The sequence below is a fragment of the Crassostrea angulata genome, chromosome 5 (genome assembly GCF_025612915.1).
Source record: "Crassostrea angulata isolate pt1a10 chromosome 5, ASM2561291v2, whole genome shotgun sequence".
In the NCBI taxonomy this organism is placed as follows: Eukaryota; Metazoa; Mollusca; class Bivalvia; order Ostreida; family Ostreidae; genus Magallana; species Magallana angulata.
In genome coordinates this window covers 6,915,255-6,933,623 of record NC_069115.1, presented here as the reverse complement: position 1 = coordinate 6,933,623, position 18,369 = coordinate 6,915,255, and the positions used below count along the sequence as shown (strand labels likewise).

Sequence of the window (18,369 nt, the reverse complement as noted above, 5' to 3'; positions counted from 1 at the left end):
CATAAGCCTTTTGGCTTGTTTCTCAATCTTCTATGTACTGTCATTATAATATTATTTGTATGCTGAAATTTACTAAATAAATATTGTTTAAACCAATAATACTGGTATGTTTATTGCATACCGTGTAGCACAGCGCAATTGTAAATTTTATGGTTTAAATTGGTTTGATAAAAACGACAACCTAATGGACTTAGCCACTATCTTCTTTCGTTTAGCCCCCCCCCCCCCCCCCCCCCCCCCCCGGGCAAATGGAAAAAAAATTCTGTATCCGCGTGTTTAATGGCAGGATTTGTGCTAGTATTCAATATCAAATAACCATGGAGCATAAGTACTAAACTAATACGTTTTTTGGGTGTATATATGAGTTAAATTCAGACAATTGTTATAATTTGGCAAAGTTCTGAACATTGTGGTTATGTACCGAATTCTCTAGAAACCGCCATAATAACATCGGGCTCGAGCTCCTATGGGCAAAAATGAAAGTAATGCAGCTGTCAAGGTGCTGCTTATTCAACAAAAATTGCCTGCTAAGATCTGCATCATCTAATTTTTGCAGAGGCAAAAGTGAAAATCTGACAAAAGCGTCAACGAAAATCATCCCTAGCAGATGGATAACCTCGGGCCCATCAAAAGTTAGAACTTTAACATGCCCTCAAAACATTGATGGGGGATTCAGCCGAGCCCCAATTATTGGTCGTTTTAAAGCATTTCTTTTCCGTTTGAAATATCCAAAATTTAAGTTTTGGGACGCTGTAGATGGATGCAAAGAGGTAGGCCATTGTGATCTTTTACATGTATAAGAGTTTTGAATCCTTTATTAATTTAAATTTGCTAACACCACACAGACACACATTGCATAATAACCATGTTCAGTAAACATGATATCGCATTTTATATGTGAGTTATCAAATTGACAATACTATATGTAGTCAAGCAGCAATGGGTAGGGAGAGCTATGCCAAATTATGCCTCGGGACAACTTTAATGTATTATGCGCCCCACTTTCAGACTGTACGTCAATCTCAGTAAAGATTCAGCTTAGCTTAAAATTTAGACTGGCACCTTTACTGAATCTTAGAACAGTCCTTCATAATTCATGTTAGAAAATTTGACTCCTGTAACTTTGGTAGCTTGTCGTATTTATGATTGCAATATTCAAGCGACTCATCAGCTTCAATTTTGCTGCTTGAATATAGAAGCAGTCACTAGACACAAATATCTGATTTTAACAGCGGCAAGTTGTCAAGGTTGAGGCAGAATTTCCATCTCTGTGCCAAGATTCAGCTGAAGATGTCAGTCCAGATATCAATAATATATATAATCCAAGCCAAATTTCTCATAAAATAAACCTTCCATATGCTTTCTGATCTACAGAAGTAGAGGTATTGATTCCCTCTAGTACAGCTATATAGTGACAAACCATTTGATTACCAAAGACTGATTGCGTTGGTCAATTTGATTTCAAAATTTCAGAATCTAAATCCCGAAAATAGAGGATCAAATTGCTTCAAATTTTAATTACCCTAATAAATTTATTGTTTTATGATTCTTATAGTAATCAAGCCTCTTACATTTCATTGTTGTGTGATTCATATAAAAATGTAATGTTAAAGCCTGCATGTCTTCTTCCAGACGGTTATTATATATTGTGTGTTAATTTAAGTAATCTTGCTTCTCTCTGTCTTTCAGCGATGGCTTGCGCCAGTTTTAATGGAAAATGAACTTGTATTGTAGGTAACTCCACTCGTTGGTGATTTGATCGGGAGTGGCAATTTTAATAAACTTGAAGTTATGGTGGATAGTGAGGTACTTCAGTGTATTGAAAAATAAAATTCATCTTTGGTTTCTTAAAATTATTTGTATTGCAAGAGTTATCTCTCTTTTCATTGTCAACAAATTAATCCAATTTCTTCTTAAAATTTTGAATTTTAAGTAACAAAATTGATCAATGGGAGGACTTATAGCTGAGAATCTAAGCATCAGTTTTAAGGGGCTTATAATCTTTACTTTGGTATTTGACAAATTTTCTACTGATCGTTAATAAGAATAGTATGTATACATATGCATGCAAGTACCATGCAGTGTATAGAAATTAATCCATCAAATCAAACACATTTTCAAATCATGATAGACAAATGATATAATTTTGAAATGGCCAAATTTTCTTAGAGAAGGAATTTAGATTTAATTCCCAAGTTGTGAACAAATCTTGATTTATTTATGATACCACATTTCAGCTTCTGAAGTGCCTAATGGTGAACATAGAACAGCAACCTTGGATTAAGACTTTAGACTTGGGAGAACCCAACACCAAATTCTGTTTTTGGCATTCATTTTGGGAAACAAAGAATGAAGGTAATTAAGCAAGGGCTCAAGTGATCTCTCTTAATCAGAATTTGCCGATTTGTTGTTGTCACCATAAACTGTTCACAATTTCATCTCTATTTCAAAATCATAAATATATAAAGGCAAATTTTGACCAAACTTGATACCAAGTCCATGTCCCCTTAAAGGGGAAATAGTTAAAAAAAAAAAGAATGAAAAATGAAAGTTGCATTAAAAGTCTTCTCCTCAAAAACAGATATCCTGCAAACCAAACCAGGCTTCCTAATATATATACACTAGATTTTCGTTTGTTGTAAAAAAAAAAAATAAATAAATAAAACATTACCAGCATCATCTACAATAGGGCCGTGCGGAGCATCAAGATTCATTCCCGTTGATTCCGCATTTGGGATTGATTTGGTTCAAAATTTACTCAAGATGTATGTAAAAGTGGCCACCAGCAGATGCTCAGTAGTGTGGGAATATTTGAATTCCTATCATTTGATTGGAAAGAAGACAAATCAAGAACTGTCTGTACCTTGTGTACCGGGGGGGGGGGGGGGGGGTACATTACACTTTAAATATATTTTATGAATTTTTGTTTTTTATCCTCAAGTAAAGGAATCTACAAGGTTAAAGATCATTATTTTTATTTAAAATGAGAAATATTAAGTCTGATCTTTATTTACCGGGGTAATTGAATTGAATCATGAAAAAAAAAGGAACCATGCATAGCATTTTGAATAAAAATTTAAATCCAAATCAAATGATCCCTGAATATATAGTCTCGGCACTAGGAAAGTTGGTGCAAAGCTGGCATTTTTTAGTGGAGATCTTTTTTCTATTTGTTCAAATAAAAAGTTAGACTTACTACAAAGGTGGGGGGGGGGGGGTAAGAATGATGTAAATAGGGTTGTTTGTCTTCAAAATATTCCACTCAAAAACTTAACAGCCTCTAGTATTTCAAACTTGCTAATATATGGTATATTATTGTTCAATCTTCTGTACATGTACTTGGGCCAGTTGGCCTTTTTTCTGAAGTGAGTGGTATGGCCCTTGGGCCTCTTGTAATTTCAATGAAATTTTTGTCATTTGAAAACTAAACTTGTACTATTTTAATTAACTTGTTTATAACATTGTTGTTCAGTGTCACAATGTAAGGTATGCTTCATACCTGAGTCTCAACATCCTGTTTCAGAAACTGGGGCATTGAGGATAGCTATAGAAACGGCACTTTATATGAACTGGGCGGAACCCAATGTCGTTGCTGTAGCTCAACATTTTGTGTAAGTTTTTGTACCTACTGATACTGTACAATATTTAGTTTAAAAACAAATATACCATTCTTTAATCAATATAAGTAACTAATCTAAATATGGTAGGACTTAGACTGGCCTTTATAAACTATTGTGGAATCATTAGAAATGGTGGTGGCTCAATTTTCATTGTTTTCTCTGCATCGATCTCTCTCTACAAATTAACATGCTAAACATTATTTAAAAATACAGTGACTGTTTCCCTTCTGTGTAAATTGAAGAATTTAATTACCATTAATGTTATTTTTTTAAATCTGTCAATGAATACAGTCAACCATGCACCAATGAGAATGATTCTACAGTATATGAGATAATTTTATGGGAGTGTTTTTTTTTTTGTTATTTCAAGATTTCAACGATATATCACTGAAGATAACGACCAGGACTGGATTGTAACTAATTACAACCTCATGAGAATGGACAAGTGACACCTCGGCCTTGCTGATTGATATTGAATTTTTTTTTACTGGGAGGCAGAAATGAAAAAGAAATCTGCCTTTATACAATATTAAAGTATATATCTGTCTGAAAAAAGTCTGCCTTGTTATTTCTTTGCTCGTGAAGATATTGTGTATTAAATCAAGTGTAACATTATTAAGGTAGAGGCACCTATAATAATTCTTTGTGGCTGTGTACCAATTATTCATTGGATATAAAAACAATTAATGGTCTCTTTTAGACCCAATAACGTACGTTTTATTTATGAAACAAAATACTCATTTGTCCTATACTTCCTGTGCAGAATGTTTTAACTGCAGATTAAATTCCGTCTTTGACTTGGTTGAACATAATTGGTTTCCTTACTAGTATCGCCCTATGTCCCGCCATGTGCAAATCGCAAATTAACAAAAATGGCGGATTCCATACAGTCGTTCGTCAAATTTGTTTCAAGAAAAATCAGCAAAATCAAATGGCAGCCAAGCCAGAAACAGACACTGGAATGTTCAGACACGTTTGTGACTGGAAGCTGGGATGATGAGGTACAAATTAAAAACCGATTAAAGGGAAATTGTGTAAATTATCGAAACTGAAACTAGGTCAGAAAACCGGCGAGAGTTGTGACATATAAACCGTGAAAAGCTATTGAATGATTGCTTATATACCGTAAAAACTTAAAGAAAGAAGTTATTGTCTGTGATAAGCTGTTCTTAAGGAAATAGAGAATAGGCGTTATTATAGATTGATGAATCTAATTTGACCAATTTATATGTAAATTTTCACGTGTTAACATGACTCGTAGTAACAAATTATAAATTTTCTTAGGGAAATAATAAACGATGTTTATTTCGTATCCGGAGAAAACGTAACCAAGTAAAAACATCCCCAATTCCTAGGGTACTTTTTCTGCAAGAGATCGTACTGAAGGAAAATCATAAACATAATGATGAATAGTTTTAAATACTATTTACATTATGACATTTTAAATAGTTTTGAATACAACTTTAATGCACACTACTCTACCTCTTGAGAAACTCATCATTAAATTTTCTGAATTATAATTGTAACGGGATGGGAGAAATAATGACGGACCAGACCGAGATTCGAACCTGGGCCCCCTGAATCTCTAGTCAGTTGCTCTACCAACTGAGCTATCTGGCGCCGGTATTCGAACCGGTCTGACCGTCACAAAATGATAAACATATATGAATTATTATGTAATTATTACATAAATTATTCTATATTGCGATAAAATTTTATTAAAAACTATTTTTTACGATTTCATTTATGATGGATTAATTGCAGACAACTTGAACTGTGTTTATAACACAATTACTGTCTAATTAATTAATGTACATGATCATGGTTTTTTTTTTTAAATAATGAAGGAATGAATTAAATATTTATTAGTTTTATACGATATAAAATGGTTTGAGGCAGTTTACGCTTTATAAACCGCGAAGCGGTTTATAAAAAAGCGTAAACTGTTTCAAACCATTTTATATCGTATAAAACTAATAAATATTTAATTCATTGCTTATAATTTAATTTTTTTTTCTCTTCATTGTAGATAAAAACGGTCATTTAACCTTTAAAATGACGTAAAATTATACAAAATTCAAACGTAACATCAGGCGTATTGATACGTTTTTGACGTAAGTCTTACTATGACGTAGGCAACATTCTTTATACGATATAAAATAATTTTTTAGCCAATCAGAAAGCGCGTTACAACCAGAATTAAATTATCAACAAATAAAACAAATGTTTATTGTATAATTTATTTTGTTTCATCCAAAATATTTATTAAAACTATTAATTTTAATAATCCTAGGGTACTTTTTCTCCAAGAGAAAGCATACCTTAGGAATAGGGTACGTGTTCTCCTTGGTACGTTTTCTCCAGCATTCATTTATTTGAACTAAGTTTGAAGTTCGAATGTTGTTGGAAAAAATTAGCAAACGACTAAAATTATCATCGAATTCCACTATTATGACCCAGGTTCTTTTGTTTGTTTTTCTGAGGACGTATTGATAAAGCAGTCTTGGACTTTTTTTCCTTATTGTTATATTGATTTCACTGGCTATTGTTACCGGTATTTACTGTTAAATGTAGGGATGTGTATTTATGAAAATCATGGTCTAAAAGTCACAGAAACAAGAAATGTGGACTTGGACAAATACTGCATAATAACAAAATGTTGAGGGTTTTTTTTTTGGGGGGGGGTATATAACAAATTCTTATTATAGATATAAATGCCAGTAGTTTAAATCATGATTTTTATTATCTTTGGATATTACTTCTGCTTGTGAAAGAATATGTCACAGTGAGAGTTTAGTAAGTAATTTAATATTGAGACTACTCATTAAGTCTTGCTTTATGAATGTTCCAGCAATGTTTGGTTGGGATATTTGGTTTTGCACCTTCACCACATCTTGCAAACTTGTACTTGACAGTACATGGCAATATTGAATAAGATATGCATGTATCATGACATAAAGTTTATCATTTCTGTCTTTAACAAAATATTGCTCTTTTCATTTTTTCCCCCACTTCTTCATGTTCTGAGACATTTTTCTGTTTTCTTGACTTAACAGAAAAACAAGATCTGTCTTTGGCATCTGGGTATGCAGGAATCTATGGAGAGGGATGAAATGGACGACGCACTGGAACCTGCTCTGAAGTGTGAGGCCGACCATAACGGTGATGTCACAGGGCTGGAGGTCAGTTGGGGGTCAGAGGTCACTGAGAAGTTCATGCAAAGTTCACTATAAAAAAAGCTTTTTAGCTCACCTGAGCTGAAAGCTCAAGTGAGCTATTCTGATCACATTTTGTCTGTCGTCCGTCTGTCCGTCTGTCCGTCCGTCTGTCCGTCCGTCCGTCTGTCCGTAAACTTTTCACATTTTCAACATCTTCTCAACAACTACTAGGCCAATTTCAACCAAACTTGGCACAAATCATCCTTAGGCAAAGGGGATTCAAAGTTGTGAACATTAAGGGTCACACCCGTTTTCAAGGGGAGATAATTAGAAATTAATGAAAAATTTCGAGAAATTTTCAAAAATCTTCTTCTCAAGAACCAGAAAGCCAGGAAAGCTGAAACTTGTGTGGAAGCATCCTCAGGTAGTGTAGATTCAAAGTTGTGAAATTCATGACCCCCGGGGGTAGGGTGGGGCCACAATGGGGGGTCGAAGTTTTACATAGGAATATATAGAGTAAATCTTTAAAAATCTTCATCTCAGAAACTAAACAGCCAGGAAAGCTGAAACTTGTGTGGAAGCATCCTCAGGTAGTGTAGATTCAAAGTTGTGAAAATCATGACCCCCGGGGGTAGGGTGGGGCCACAATGGGGGGTCGAAGTTTTACATAGGAATATATAGAGTAAATCTTTAAAAATCTTCTTCTCAGAAACTAATCAGCCAGGAAAGCTGAAACTTGTGTGGAAGCATCCTCAGGTAGTGTAGATTCAAAGTTGTGAAAATCATGACCCCTGGGGTTAGGTTGGGGCCACAATGGGGGGTCAAAGTTTTACATAGGAATATATAGAGTAAATCTTTAAAAATCTTCTTCTCAGAAACTAAATAGCCAGGAAAGCTGAAACTTTTGTGGAAGCATCCTCAGGTAGTGTAGATTCAAAGTTGTGAAAATCATGACCCCCAGGGGTAGGGTGGGGCCACAATGGGGGGTCAAAGTTTTACATAGGAATATATAGAGTAAATCTTTAAAAATCTTCTTCTCAGAAACTAAATAGCCAGGAAAGCTGAAACTTTTGTGGAAGCATCCTCAGGTAGTGTAGATTCAAAGTTGTGAAAATCATGACCCCCAGGGGTAGGGTGGGGCCACAGTGGGGGGTCGAAGTTTTACATAGGAATATATAGAGTAAATCTTTAAAAATCTTCTTCTCAGAAACTAATCAGCCAGGAAAGCTGAAACTTGTGTGGAAGCATCCTCAGGTAGTGTAGATTCAAAGTTGTGAAAATCATGACCCCTGGGGTTAGGTTTGGGCCACAATGGAGTGTCGAAGTTTTACATAGGAATATATAGGGTAAATCTTTAAAAATCTTCTTCTCAGAAACTAATCAGCCAGGAAAGCTGAAACTTGTGTGGAAGCATCCTCAGGTAGTGTAGATTCAAAGTTGTGAAAATCATGATCCCTAGGGGTAGGGTGAGGCCACATTGGGGGGGGGGGGTGTTAAAATTTTACATAGGAATATATAGAGTAAATCTTTAAAAATCTTCTTCTCAGAAACTAATCAGCCAGGAAAGCTGAAACTTGTGGGAAGTATCTTCAGGTAGTGTAGATTCAAAGTTGTGAAAATCATGACCCCTGGGGGTAGGGTGAGGCCACATAGGGGGGGGGGGGTGTTAAAGTTTTACATAGGAATAAAGAGTAAATCTTTAAAAATCTTCTTCTCAGAAACTAATCAGCAAGATGATTCTTTATAATTGTTAAGACTTTGGCTCCAGGAGAATTCTTCGGCCTCACAAGAAGGTTCAGAGTTTGATGTAGCAAAATATCCCATATATAAACAATTGTAAAGGATCTTTTTGAGAACTGCAATACTCAACATGTGATATGACTATAAAATTGAAGCAGGCAGCTATTTTTTCATTAGAATCTTTTTGTATTACTGTTTTGGGTTATTGCCCTTGATTTATTGATTCTTGATAATTTTAATTAATGCATCCACTGTTAACCAATTATTGTGATGATTATTTTTATACAATAATAAATATTCAATGTATATAAGTTGTTTTGCATAAGTAGTTTTGGGTTAGGCTGGATTAGTTTGTTTATTTTTGATTTCCAATTTTTAGATACTATGAATTATTTTAGGCCGGCACATAAATAGGGACAGTGTCTATTGCTTTGTACCGAGCGACTGTTTGGGGTTAAATTTGAACAGGTACGGAGATATTGAGGGTGTTAACATCCCTGGTCTATCTAATCTTCGTGTTTTTCTAACCAACGATACAGAATGTGTGGTCATTTCTGCCCTGTTTCGCATTAATACAAGTGTGCGGTCATACCTGCTTGTATTGGTGGTGATTGCGGCGCCTGCGTTAGGTTGAGCTGTTGGCGCAAGTGTGCGGTCATCCCTGCTTGCGTTATCTCTGCTTGCGTTAACGTTGGTACCTGTTGAGTTGCGTAGGTGTGCGGTCATCCCTGCCTGCGTAACGTTGAGTCCCTATATATGTGCAGGAGCGGTGATTAAAGTCTGCTCTTGTAAATATTGGCAGCAATCAGGGCTATCCGAGTTCCAAGGGGGGAAAATGGATTTTATTTATACAGGATCTACATGTATTAATGTATGTTGTCCAGATTGTATTATGACTCCATTAAGCTGACTTTATCATACCTGTTGTTCCTCAGGTGAGCGATGTGGCCCATGGGCCTCTTGTTTGAAAAGTAATATAAATCATGTTACACTATGTAGATATATTACATGTATACTGAGATTTATCTTTGTTTTTCAGTACGTTGGAAGTGATGTGATTGTAGCATCCTCGTCCACCGGATCAGTCGCTCTGTACAAACACCACACCTCATCACAGGTCAGTCTGTAGGTGCCGTGCCATGCTTAAGTTAAATTGGGTCTCTAGATTGTATTGCTATTACTTTCTTGCATTTAGATGGAGCTTAGTCAGGGCCCCATCCCTGGAAGCTGCCATCAAGATTAGAGTTGGAGAGAAAATATGTTAGCTATAGATCTGGAACAATAAAATGTGGGGGGGGGGTGGGGGTAAATAAATTCTATTACATAGCAGGAGGGGGTCTTCTTTTCTAAGGACATCTTGTCTGACATTGAAATCATTAAATGCTTGGTACCCATGTTATGAGTTATCTCCCTTTGTACATGTGCCTGGGACATTGATGCTGTTTACTGGTGAGAACTCTTGTGTTGTTAGCCAGAAACATTGGCCAAACTACATTTTGTTCAGGATGATAGAAAGATGTCATAATTTAAAAGTTGGTTTTAATTTCATTATGCTGAATGCTAAGAATCAAATACCCAGTACAATGGAATGAAATTACAGAATCTGTGCAATACTCAGAGGATTGATGGTAGTGGGAAAGATTGAAGTATCTGTGCTTTATTTCAGACTATGGGCATACAGTACAAGTGGCAGTGTCTCCATTCCCATGGCAACCATCTATGTCCCTGCACGTGTTTAGCAGTGAGGGACAAAACCATCGTCACAGCGGGGGAAGACGGAAAGATGGTCGTACTTAGTGCCGAGCAGAAGTCACCGCAACGAATCATAGGTACATGTATGAGCCATACAAATATAACACCTGATACTGGTGCACAAATGTTGGATGTTATTGGTTATTTGGACTATTGGTAACACCTGATACTGGTGCACGAATCATAAGTACATGTATGAGCCATATAGTTATAACGACTGATACTGGTGCACAATGTTGGATGTTATTTGGACTATTGGTAACAGCTGTTACTGTTTGTGGCAGTAGTTATACCCCCGCAAACGAAGTTTAGGGGGGTATATTGGTTTCACCCTGTCCGTCTGTCTGTAGACGCAACTTTGTCCCCCCTATAGAATTTTTTATTACTGCATGGAACAGTTTGAAAATTTGTACATATGTTGAACACCATCTGAAGATGTGCACCTGGAATTTTTTTTAAGATCAGACAAGATTTAATGATTTTATGACAGTTTTCATTTTCCTTATTCTATATATTGTACACTAATGTTGAAAAGTAAGGGAGGTAATCCTTACAGATTTTATTAATTAATTAATAGAAAACACTCTAAAATATATTTATATAAATACATCCAGATGGAGTTTTTTGTCTTTATGTCTTAATTAATAAAAAAGAAATTATTTTTTATAAGTGTTCTATCAACTGACAATGCAAAGTTTTTGTTTGTCAATGAGAAATTCTTAGGAGCTAATAAGAACATCAAAGACAAGTGTGGCTGAATTCATTTGTCCCAAGGGAGCCATTATCTGAGCCATGGTTCAGATGGAGCATGTGTTTAGGGGAAATTGATAATCTGTAAAGTGGGTGATGGTTTTGGGGCTATTTTAAACTGTTTCATGTAAACCAAAAGGTCTATCATTATAAGGAAATAAATAATATAATTATTAATAAAGAAGTTAAACTATTTTTAGAGGTTGTTTAAATTTATTTGTCAAGTAAATTGATGAAGTGACCCTATTGGGCATTAATTTTAATGAAATTCAAAATTACTGATATGATTGTAGTGTTTTGGCAATTTTAAAATTGTTTGTAATATTAAATTTTCTTTTTTTACATATTTTTACATAGTATGGTAATTATGGTAATGTTTTGGGAGTTTATTAAATTTAACAAGTTCATCAAAGAAAATCATAGTCCTATGGGATCAATTTTCTGATATGGAGTTCCATTGTGCCATAGGAGAAAGTGAGGAAAATTTGAAACAACTAATTGCATCTGTCAAGACTCTTATTAGAAAGATATTGAAAGTTTTATCAACAGAAGAGCATTGCTTGGCTACTGGTATTTCTATTCACTGCAAAGGGAGGGGTTATTGTCATTTTGTTGGTTTTTCTTTAAATCAATTAAATTAAAAAAATATATCAACAAATACATACATTTGTAAAAGTATTACTGTTATAGATATGTATTTACAGTGAAATTCTGACAATTTTGATTTTAATTTTTCTTTGTTAACTATTTTTTTTTTTTTTTACAATTCTAGAAATTTTTTTTTGTATGTGTTCCAAACCTTTATTATTCAATTCAATTATTTGTCCCATTTGAAATTAGCCTAGCGGGGGTATTAGTCCCATTAGGACAGTTCTAGTTTACTTTTGTAATATTGGTTGTTTGTGTGTTTACTTGTCAGATCCAGAATTTTTGCCATCCAGAATTTTTGCCATACCATTGCACACAAAAGTACCCTTAACATATTTTTTATTTGGACTCAAAACATTTTTCACATAGAAAAATAATCAATCTTTCCAAAGGAGATAATCCAAATCTGTTAATCTGTTGGGGGGGGGGGGGGGTTGTGAGATTTCATTAAAAAAAGATTATTTTATGAGCAGCAGACATACATGTATATGATACACATACACAAAAGCATGACAACAGAAGAACTAAATGAAACAAGGTAGTCATTTGTTAATTGTGATTTTGAATGTTTGGTCATTTCAGAGAATGCAGACAGCTCCACCATCAATGGCCTGGTTTTTCTGCGACACACAGAGGTTATCTCTGTCAACTCCTCTGGCCAACTCAAGACCTATGACCTCCGGTCCAGCTCAGACGCCCCCGCCCAGACCCTCTCTGTGTAAGTAAACAAGTTATTGAATAAGAAGGTTAATAAGGAGACAGGCATGATGAGACTAACAACCCCAGCCACTAACCTACTTCTTTGTGAGTGGAAAAGTTACTAAGTAGACAAATATCTACATATGTAAACAAATATAACTGTTCACTTGTAAACCAGTCCCAACCCAACCCCAACAACAGAGAGAAAACAAGTTACAAGAGATGGGGAAACACCCCTACCTACCCCCTCCACACACACACCCACACCCACCCACACTCACCCCCCACAAACACACACACATACAAATATACCCTCTCTGTGTACATGTTAACATTTATAGTCTCACCATCAGGTTTTTCATTCTATCCTTCAAACTAGAAATAAATAAACATTGTCATTACAAGCATAGTCATGTAACAGGTAGTAAAATCTTACTGGTTAAGGGAGACCAATATCAAGGAATGCTAAGTACAACAGGGACATATTGCTCCTCAACTTCTATACTGAAAAGGTATTTTTCAATTCAACTGGATTGATATGTCTGTATTTTAGATGTTGATCTATCATACCACTATAACTATCTGTTGAACAGGAGCGGTGAGTTGACCTCTCTGCACTCGGTAGACAGACACCCGGGGCAGCCCCACATTGTGGCAACAGGAAGTGGAGACGGTGTGTTGGGGATCTGGGATTTACGGCAGGAGAAATCTCCTGTATCTCTCTTAGAGGCCCACAATGGACCAGGTGAGAGGTCAAGTCCGATCCCTGTCATCTCTAATACACAAATGTCACATATATAATTAAGTCAGTCACAAGAACGATGATAGGATCAGTTATAAGAAGGGCTGTATTCAGGATCGTACCACCTACAAAGCTATTGAAAGCCTTCATCTTGAGCAATATGCTGGCTTAGGCCAAAAAAAAAATATTCCTGTTTCCTGTCACTTGACCAAAAAAATTAGGGTAGGTAGGTAGGAAAAAAAATTTATTTTTAAAAAACATTTTATTTTTAAAAACTTGGAGCATGTGTGTAATAATGAGAGAGATGTATATTCCCAGTGTTCAGTATGTAAATAGATGATTTAAAATTTCCAAAGGTCTTTTAATGTTGATGCATGTAATGTATTGAAAACGACAGGCAAAGAAAAAAAATAGATTAATTTTTTAATTAAGAATAAAAACTAATATTATTTGCAAAATTTAATCTACATGTATGAATGTATTTATCCTTTTCTGGATAAATATTTTTGTATTGTATTAGCTTAATGTCAATATCAACATGATTAATTAAATCACTCTCTGTACTTCCGTGTATTTGGGGTATTAGTCTAACCCTTTGACCCACTTACTACCGTATGCTATGTAGAGGATCTGTTTAATTCTCAAGATAATATAGAAAGCAGTTTTATGATAATTTTAACATTTATTGCAGTTATTAACTAATAACAGGTTATTGACTAACTGTACTATCAGGATTTAAAGTAATAAACATTGTTTTTTGTAATTTCCAATATACAGTATGTTGTTGCATCACCCGTATTTATAACCCCTGAAGGTAAGATAGTCGCAAGTTATTCACCACAAGGTATATTTATGCAGTAAAAATGTCTGTAGATTAATTTTCTATCATTCTTTCGCCAGTGAGGTTGATTTACACGATTATGAACTCAGAAGACTTGGTCATCTTCGCTTCTCTTTCTGAGGAAATTCTGGCGAAGTTACCGATCACCACCATGATCACAAAAAAACTTTTAGGGTCGGAGGGTAAAAGATAGGGTCGGTCGGGCGACAGGAAACAGGAATAATTTTTTTTTGGCCTTAGCTATAACAATAATTATTTTGTACAATGTGTTCAATAGACCTAGATATACCTCAGCGGAGGTAGCTCCTGCGATCTTGAATGCAGCCTTAATCATAAGCAGCAGAGAAGACAACTTTATCAGTTTACTTGCCAGTAGTGTATTTTTTTTTTTTTGATGCCACTTTTAATGTCCTTTTTGAAACTTACATGACATATTTGTGCATGTAGATAACTTGGGTTTTTTTTAGATGAATTATAGTTTTTAATTTTAACAAATCCTTTGATACATGGCTGACATGTTTGATCCTTGCAGTTTGGGAGGTGAAGTTTCACAAGACAAACTCAGATCATTTGTTCACTTGCTCAGAAGATGGCGCTGTTTGGCACTGGGACTCCTCATTGGTCGGTGCCAGTCACATGGTACAGACACAGATCACAGGTACAGGTATGTATTGGTTGCTGGGGTAACAGTGTAACAGGAGCTTGAATTACCAGAGGTTTAAACTAGAATGTGGTAAACATAGGGTTGAATCAACTTGATGTGTAAAGATACTCTGTTGTTTTACATGTATGTAAAGACTCTGTGAATACAATTTTATATTATTAAAGTGGGGTTTATTTTAATATGCCCCCCTTGGAAGAAGGGAGGTCATATTGCTTTGCTGTTGTTGTCTGTCTGTCAGTCGGTCGGTCCACAAATTGTTTCCGTCCATTTTCTTCGCAGAGGTTGCACTCATTAAAATAAGATTTGGTATACTGATTAATCATAATAATATCTAGAACAAGTTCGATTTTGAGTACAATTGATCAATTTTTGACAGAGATATGCCCCACTTATTTTCAGTTTCTGTTCATTTTCTTCGTGGATGTTTCCAAGGGAAGGGGGCATAAGTGTTTCACAAACATCTCTTGTTTCCCTTTTAATTTCTGGTGAAGGTGTAAGATACAAATCTTGGTGGTCTCTGCTAATAACATTTCAGATTGTAATACAAGTTTTGCTCTGCAAATATGTTCTGCTGAACGCTCTGTTCTATTCAACCATGAACAATGTTGCTTGCTCTCTTGCTTTAATAGATTAACATGGACTCCTTAGAGATTAACATGCACTCCTTAGAGATTAACATGCACTCCTTAGAGATTAACATGGACTCCTTAGAGATTAACATGCACTCCTTAGAGATTAACATGAACTCCTTAGAGATTAACATGCACTCCTGAGGCCCTTTTAACCATAATCTGCTTTAGAACAAATTGTGTTTCCTTGTCACTTGTAACATACAGTTGAGTGACCATGACCTCAAAAGAAATAAAAGTATGTAGTGGAAAGTATAAAATTACATTTGATTGAAACAGAGTAGTAGATGTTTAAGACAGCTTCATGCACCACTTCATACATGGAGTTTATAGAACTGTTTTCTTTTAATTCCCTCCTTCAAAGAAGGGAGAGCATATTGCTTTGCTGCTGTCCATCTGTCTCTCTGTTTATCGATTGCTCCATCATGTTACCGTTCATTTTCTTCTTGCACTTGCTTTAATGAAATTTAGGATACATATTTATCATTATAATATCTAGGTCAAGTTCGACTTTGGGTACATTGGAGAGATTTTTGACAGAGTTATGCCCCTTTGACTTTGAAAAATTCCAATTATTTGCAGTTCCATTCATTTTCCTTGCAGAGGTCTCCAAGGGAGGGGGACATAAGTGTTTCACAAACAGTGAAACATCTCATATTTCTGAGGATTTGGACAAGTGTATCAAATGCACTTGCATGTATTTGGCTGCTTTTTCAGTATCTATCTGCTTTTTCAGTATCTATCTGCTTTTTCAGTATCTATCTGCTTTTCTATAATCTGTCTCTGGACTTTAATACTGACCATAATATTTATCATATGTTTGTTTCTGTATGAATTAAACATGTTGTTTAGTTTTTTGGGCATTTGTTTTTACATGAATACTAGTATATTTTCACCTGTAATTTATTCACCAAGAAGAGTTACGACTTTTAAATTTAAAGACCATAACCATCAGAGGAGATAAAAAGTTTGAATATTTTAACATGTTTAATGAAAATGTTTCAGTTGTATACAGCAACCTTTTAAGGTCTTGCAAATATTAATGTGCTAAGAAAGGATCACGTTATTATTTACTTTACATGTTCAATTTTATTTTTACAGCAATTGCATGTAGCAAGAAGATTACAGTAGCAGCTCCACACTAACCGCAATGTTAACAATTCTACTTTTTTACCACAGGTGCTGGTTCAGGTGGTGCCAATTTCTCGGTCAACCCGTCGTTTCAGTTCGGTGGTAGCGAGACTCTAAACAAGTGGTTGTCCCCAGACAATAGTAAGATGGAGATTAACTCTCTGATCGATGACAACATTCTCCCTGTGAATTCTGTAGACATTGAGTCTCAGACCCTTCTGTGTGGGACGGACTCCGAGTCCATTATCACCATCAGGCTTCCCTCTATGAGGTAATGTAGTGATGTGCACACAGGAGGTGTGGATTTAAATGTGTCATATGTGTGGTGGATACTGAGAGATACCAAGGAATGGAGTGGATCCAAGTTTTGGCTGTTCAAGAGTGGTGACAATTTGGAGGTGGATCCAGTAAATGGCTCTGTGTTTTAGGTATTCCAGGATGAAGATTCATTTGTAATGGATTAACTTCATGTTCATACCTGTATTAGGTTACAAGAATTCTTGAGAAAAAAACCTGTAGATCCGACATACTTTCCATGATGTACGATGACCTCTATATTGTTTCTTTACATTTTTAAAGCTGATAGATAAGTGCTTCGTTATTATTAAAAAGAAACCACCAATTTTTCAAACTTCTGAATTGGAAAATAAGTGCTTTAAGATTGGCAGCCAGTGTTTCTTTATTGGGGAGGGAGTAGGGGGATTAGAATACCGTAAGTTATTTATCATGACAAGATGAAAATGAGAGATAAGATGGATGAACAAGATGAAGGGCAGACATGTTGTACAGTATACTAATCTGTCCCTGCTATGTCTTCAACAGTCTGGGCAGTGTAATGAGAGGGAGACCTATGATTGTAAGAAAATGGTGTGCATACATGTATTATGAAACTTGAAATGTGCATACTACATCACCAACCACCTGACACTCCAGGGGAACCAGCTAAAGGCTGGTACACTTAGCATTCGGTGGTAAGGACAGATAACACTGCCTTCACTAGAAAGGGAGCATAATTTTTACTTCAGTCTGTATAAAAATCCAAGTGAACTATGTTCAGAAAAGTTGATCATCAAATTAATTTTTATATGTATCTTATGTTAGAGAATATGAAAAATTGTCACATCGACAAATTTTTAACTATTTCAAACTTGCATGGTTGATTTAACTATAATATAATACCGAATGTCCTGTGTGGTCAAAGAAACTTTTGCATAGACTGAAAAATACAAGTTTTGTGTGTTATCAAATGCAAGGTTATGAACCAATATTATTTTATGCAAATAAAGAAGAATTCATCATTGATATTGTGTCATTTCCCACTGAACAAAAACTTTTTTTTTATAATACATGTACATGTATACCCAATTGGGTCTTGTATAATTGTAATTCATGCAGTCAGGTAAAGTCATTTTCTTACCCAGGTCAAACCATTCATGTCTGATGAGTTGAGGGTAATTAATCATATGTTGGTTGTTGGAAACAGAACTTGTGTGCTGTAGTGTTAAGTGCTAGAATGGGTCGTTTAAATATGTTGATGCATACCCAAAGACACCACAAACCAGGTTCTTTTGACAATGTTTTGTTATATAACATGTTGTTTGTATTGTAAAATAGATTGTTTTATGTAAAACTTGTTTTACTTCTTTATTTATAAACAAAAGCTGCTTGCTTTTTTTATGGTTGTTGGATAGTTTAAACTACCGGTACTGAGTAATTTAAAAAATTAAGATGTGAACAGATTTGAAATTTTGGAAGTAAAAATTTTAGCAAGGAAAAGGAGCATTACATTGAACAGATTGAAGAAGAAGGTTTTCTACAATGCTATAGGAACAAACGGTGATCGTGCTTGCCTTTATTGTTGGACACCCTGGCGAATTGATATTGACTGTGAACTAAATTCTTGGAAATTTTGTGTGTTTCATAAATTAATCATTGTATTCTCATTTGTTTTAAAGCTGTGAACCCCTCGTAAATAGGCATTGTCCGCCATATGGT

The 18,369-nt window shown here is 35.2% G+C and overlaps 2 protein-coding genes across 2 annotated transcripts; both read left to right on the top strand.

The window, feature by feature from the left end:
- The first annotated feature begins 439 nt into the window (after window positions 1-439).
- On the top strand, window positions 440-4,175 carry LOC128184846 (uncharacterized). The gene is made up of 5 exons (XM_052854469.1): window positions 440-770; window positions 1,735-1,806; window positions 2,238-2,355; window positions 3,524-3,611; window positions 3,991-4,175. Exons 1-5 carry the CDS (start codon window positions 477-479, stop codon window positions 4,067-4,069), a joined length of 651 nt encoding a protein of 216 aa, XP_052710429.1. The 5' UTR covers window positions 440-476; the 3' UTR covers window positions 4,070-4,175.
- A 243-nt stretch (window positions 4,176-4,418) lies between these two features.
- Window positions 4,419-18,004, top strand: LOC128184842 (nucleoporin Nup43-like). Its single transcript, XM_052854462.1, has 8 exons — window positions 4,419-4,621; window positions 6,677-6,802; window positions 9,558-9,635; window positions 10,185-10,347; window positions 12,251-12,386; window positions 12,961-13,112; window positions 14,483-14,614; window positions 16,423-18,004. Exons 1-8 carry the CDS (start codon window positions 4,493-4,495, stop codon window positions 16,647-16,649), a joined length of 1,143 nt encoding a protein of 380 aa, XP_052710422.1. The 5' UTR covers window positions 4,419-4,492; the 3' UTR covers window positions 16,650-18,004.
- The last annotated feature ends 365 nt before the right edge of the window (window positions 18,005-18,369 follow it).

What these genes read in the sequence shown, in the direction of transcription:
- LOC128184846 (XM_052854469.1), top strand. Translation starts at nt 477, where the DNA reads ATGAAAGTAATGCAGCTGTCAAGGTGCTGCTTATTCAACAAAAATTGC. An exon ending in AAGTTATGGTGGATAGTGAG is followed by an intron (nt 1,807 to 2,237) that starts GTACTTCAGTGT and finishes ACCACATTTCAG; the next exon opens with CTTCTGAAGTGCCTAATGGT. An exon ending in TTGGGAAACAAAGAATGAAG is followed by an intron (nt 2,356 to 3,523) that starts GTAATTAAGCAA and finishes ATCCTGTTTCAG; the next exon opens with AAACTGGGGCATTGAGGATA.
- LOC128184842 (XM_052854462.1), top strand. Translation starts at nt 4,493, where the DNA reads ATGGCGGATTCCATACAGTCGTTCGTCAAATTTGTTTCAAGAAAAATC. An exon ending in AACACCACACCTCATCACAG is followed by an intron (nt 9,636 to 10,184) that starts GTCAGTCTGTAG and finishes GCTTTATTTCAG; the next exon opens with ACTATGGGCATACAGTACAA. An exon ending in AGAGGCCCACAATGGACCAG is followed by an intron (nt 13,113 to 14,482) that starts GTGAGAGGTCAA and finishes TGATCCTTGCAG; the next exon opens with TTTGGGAGGTGAAGTTTCAC.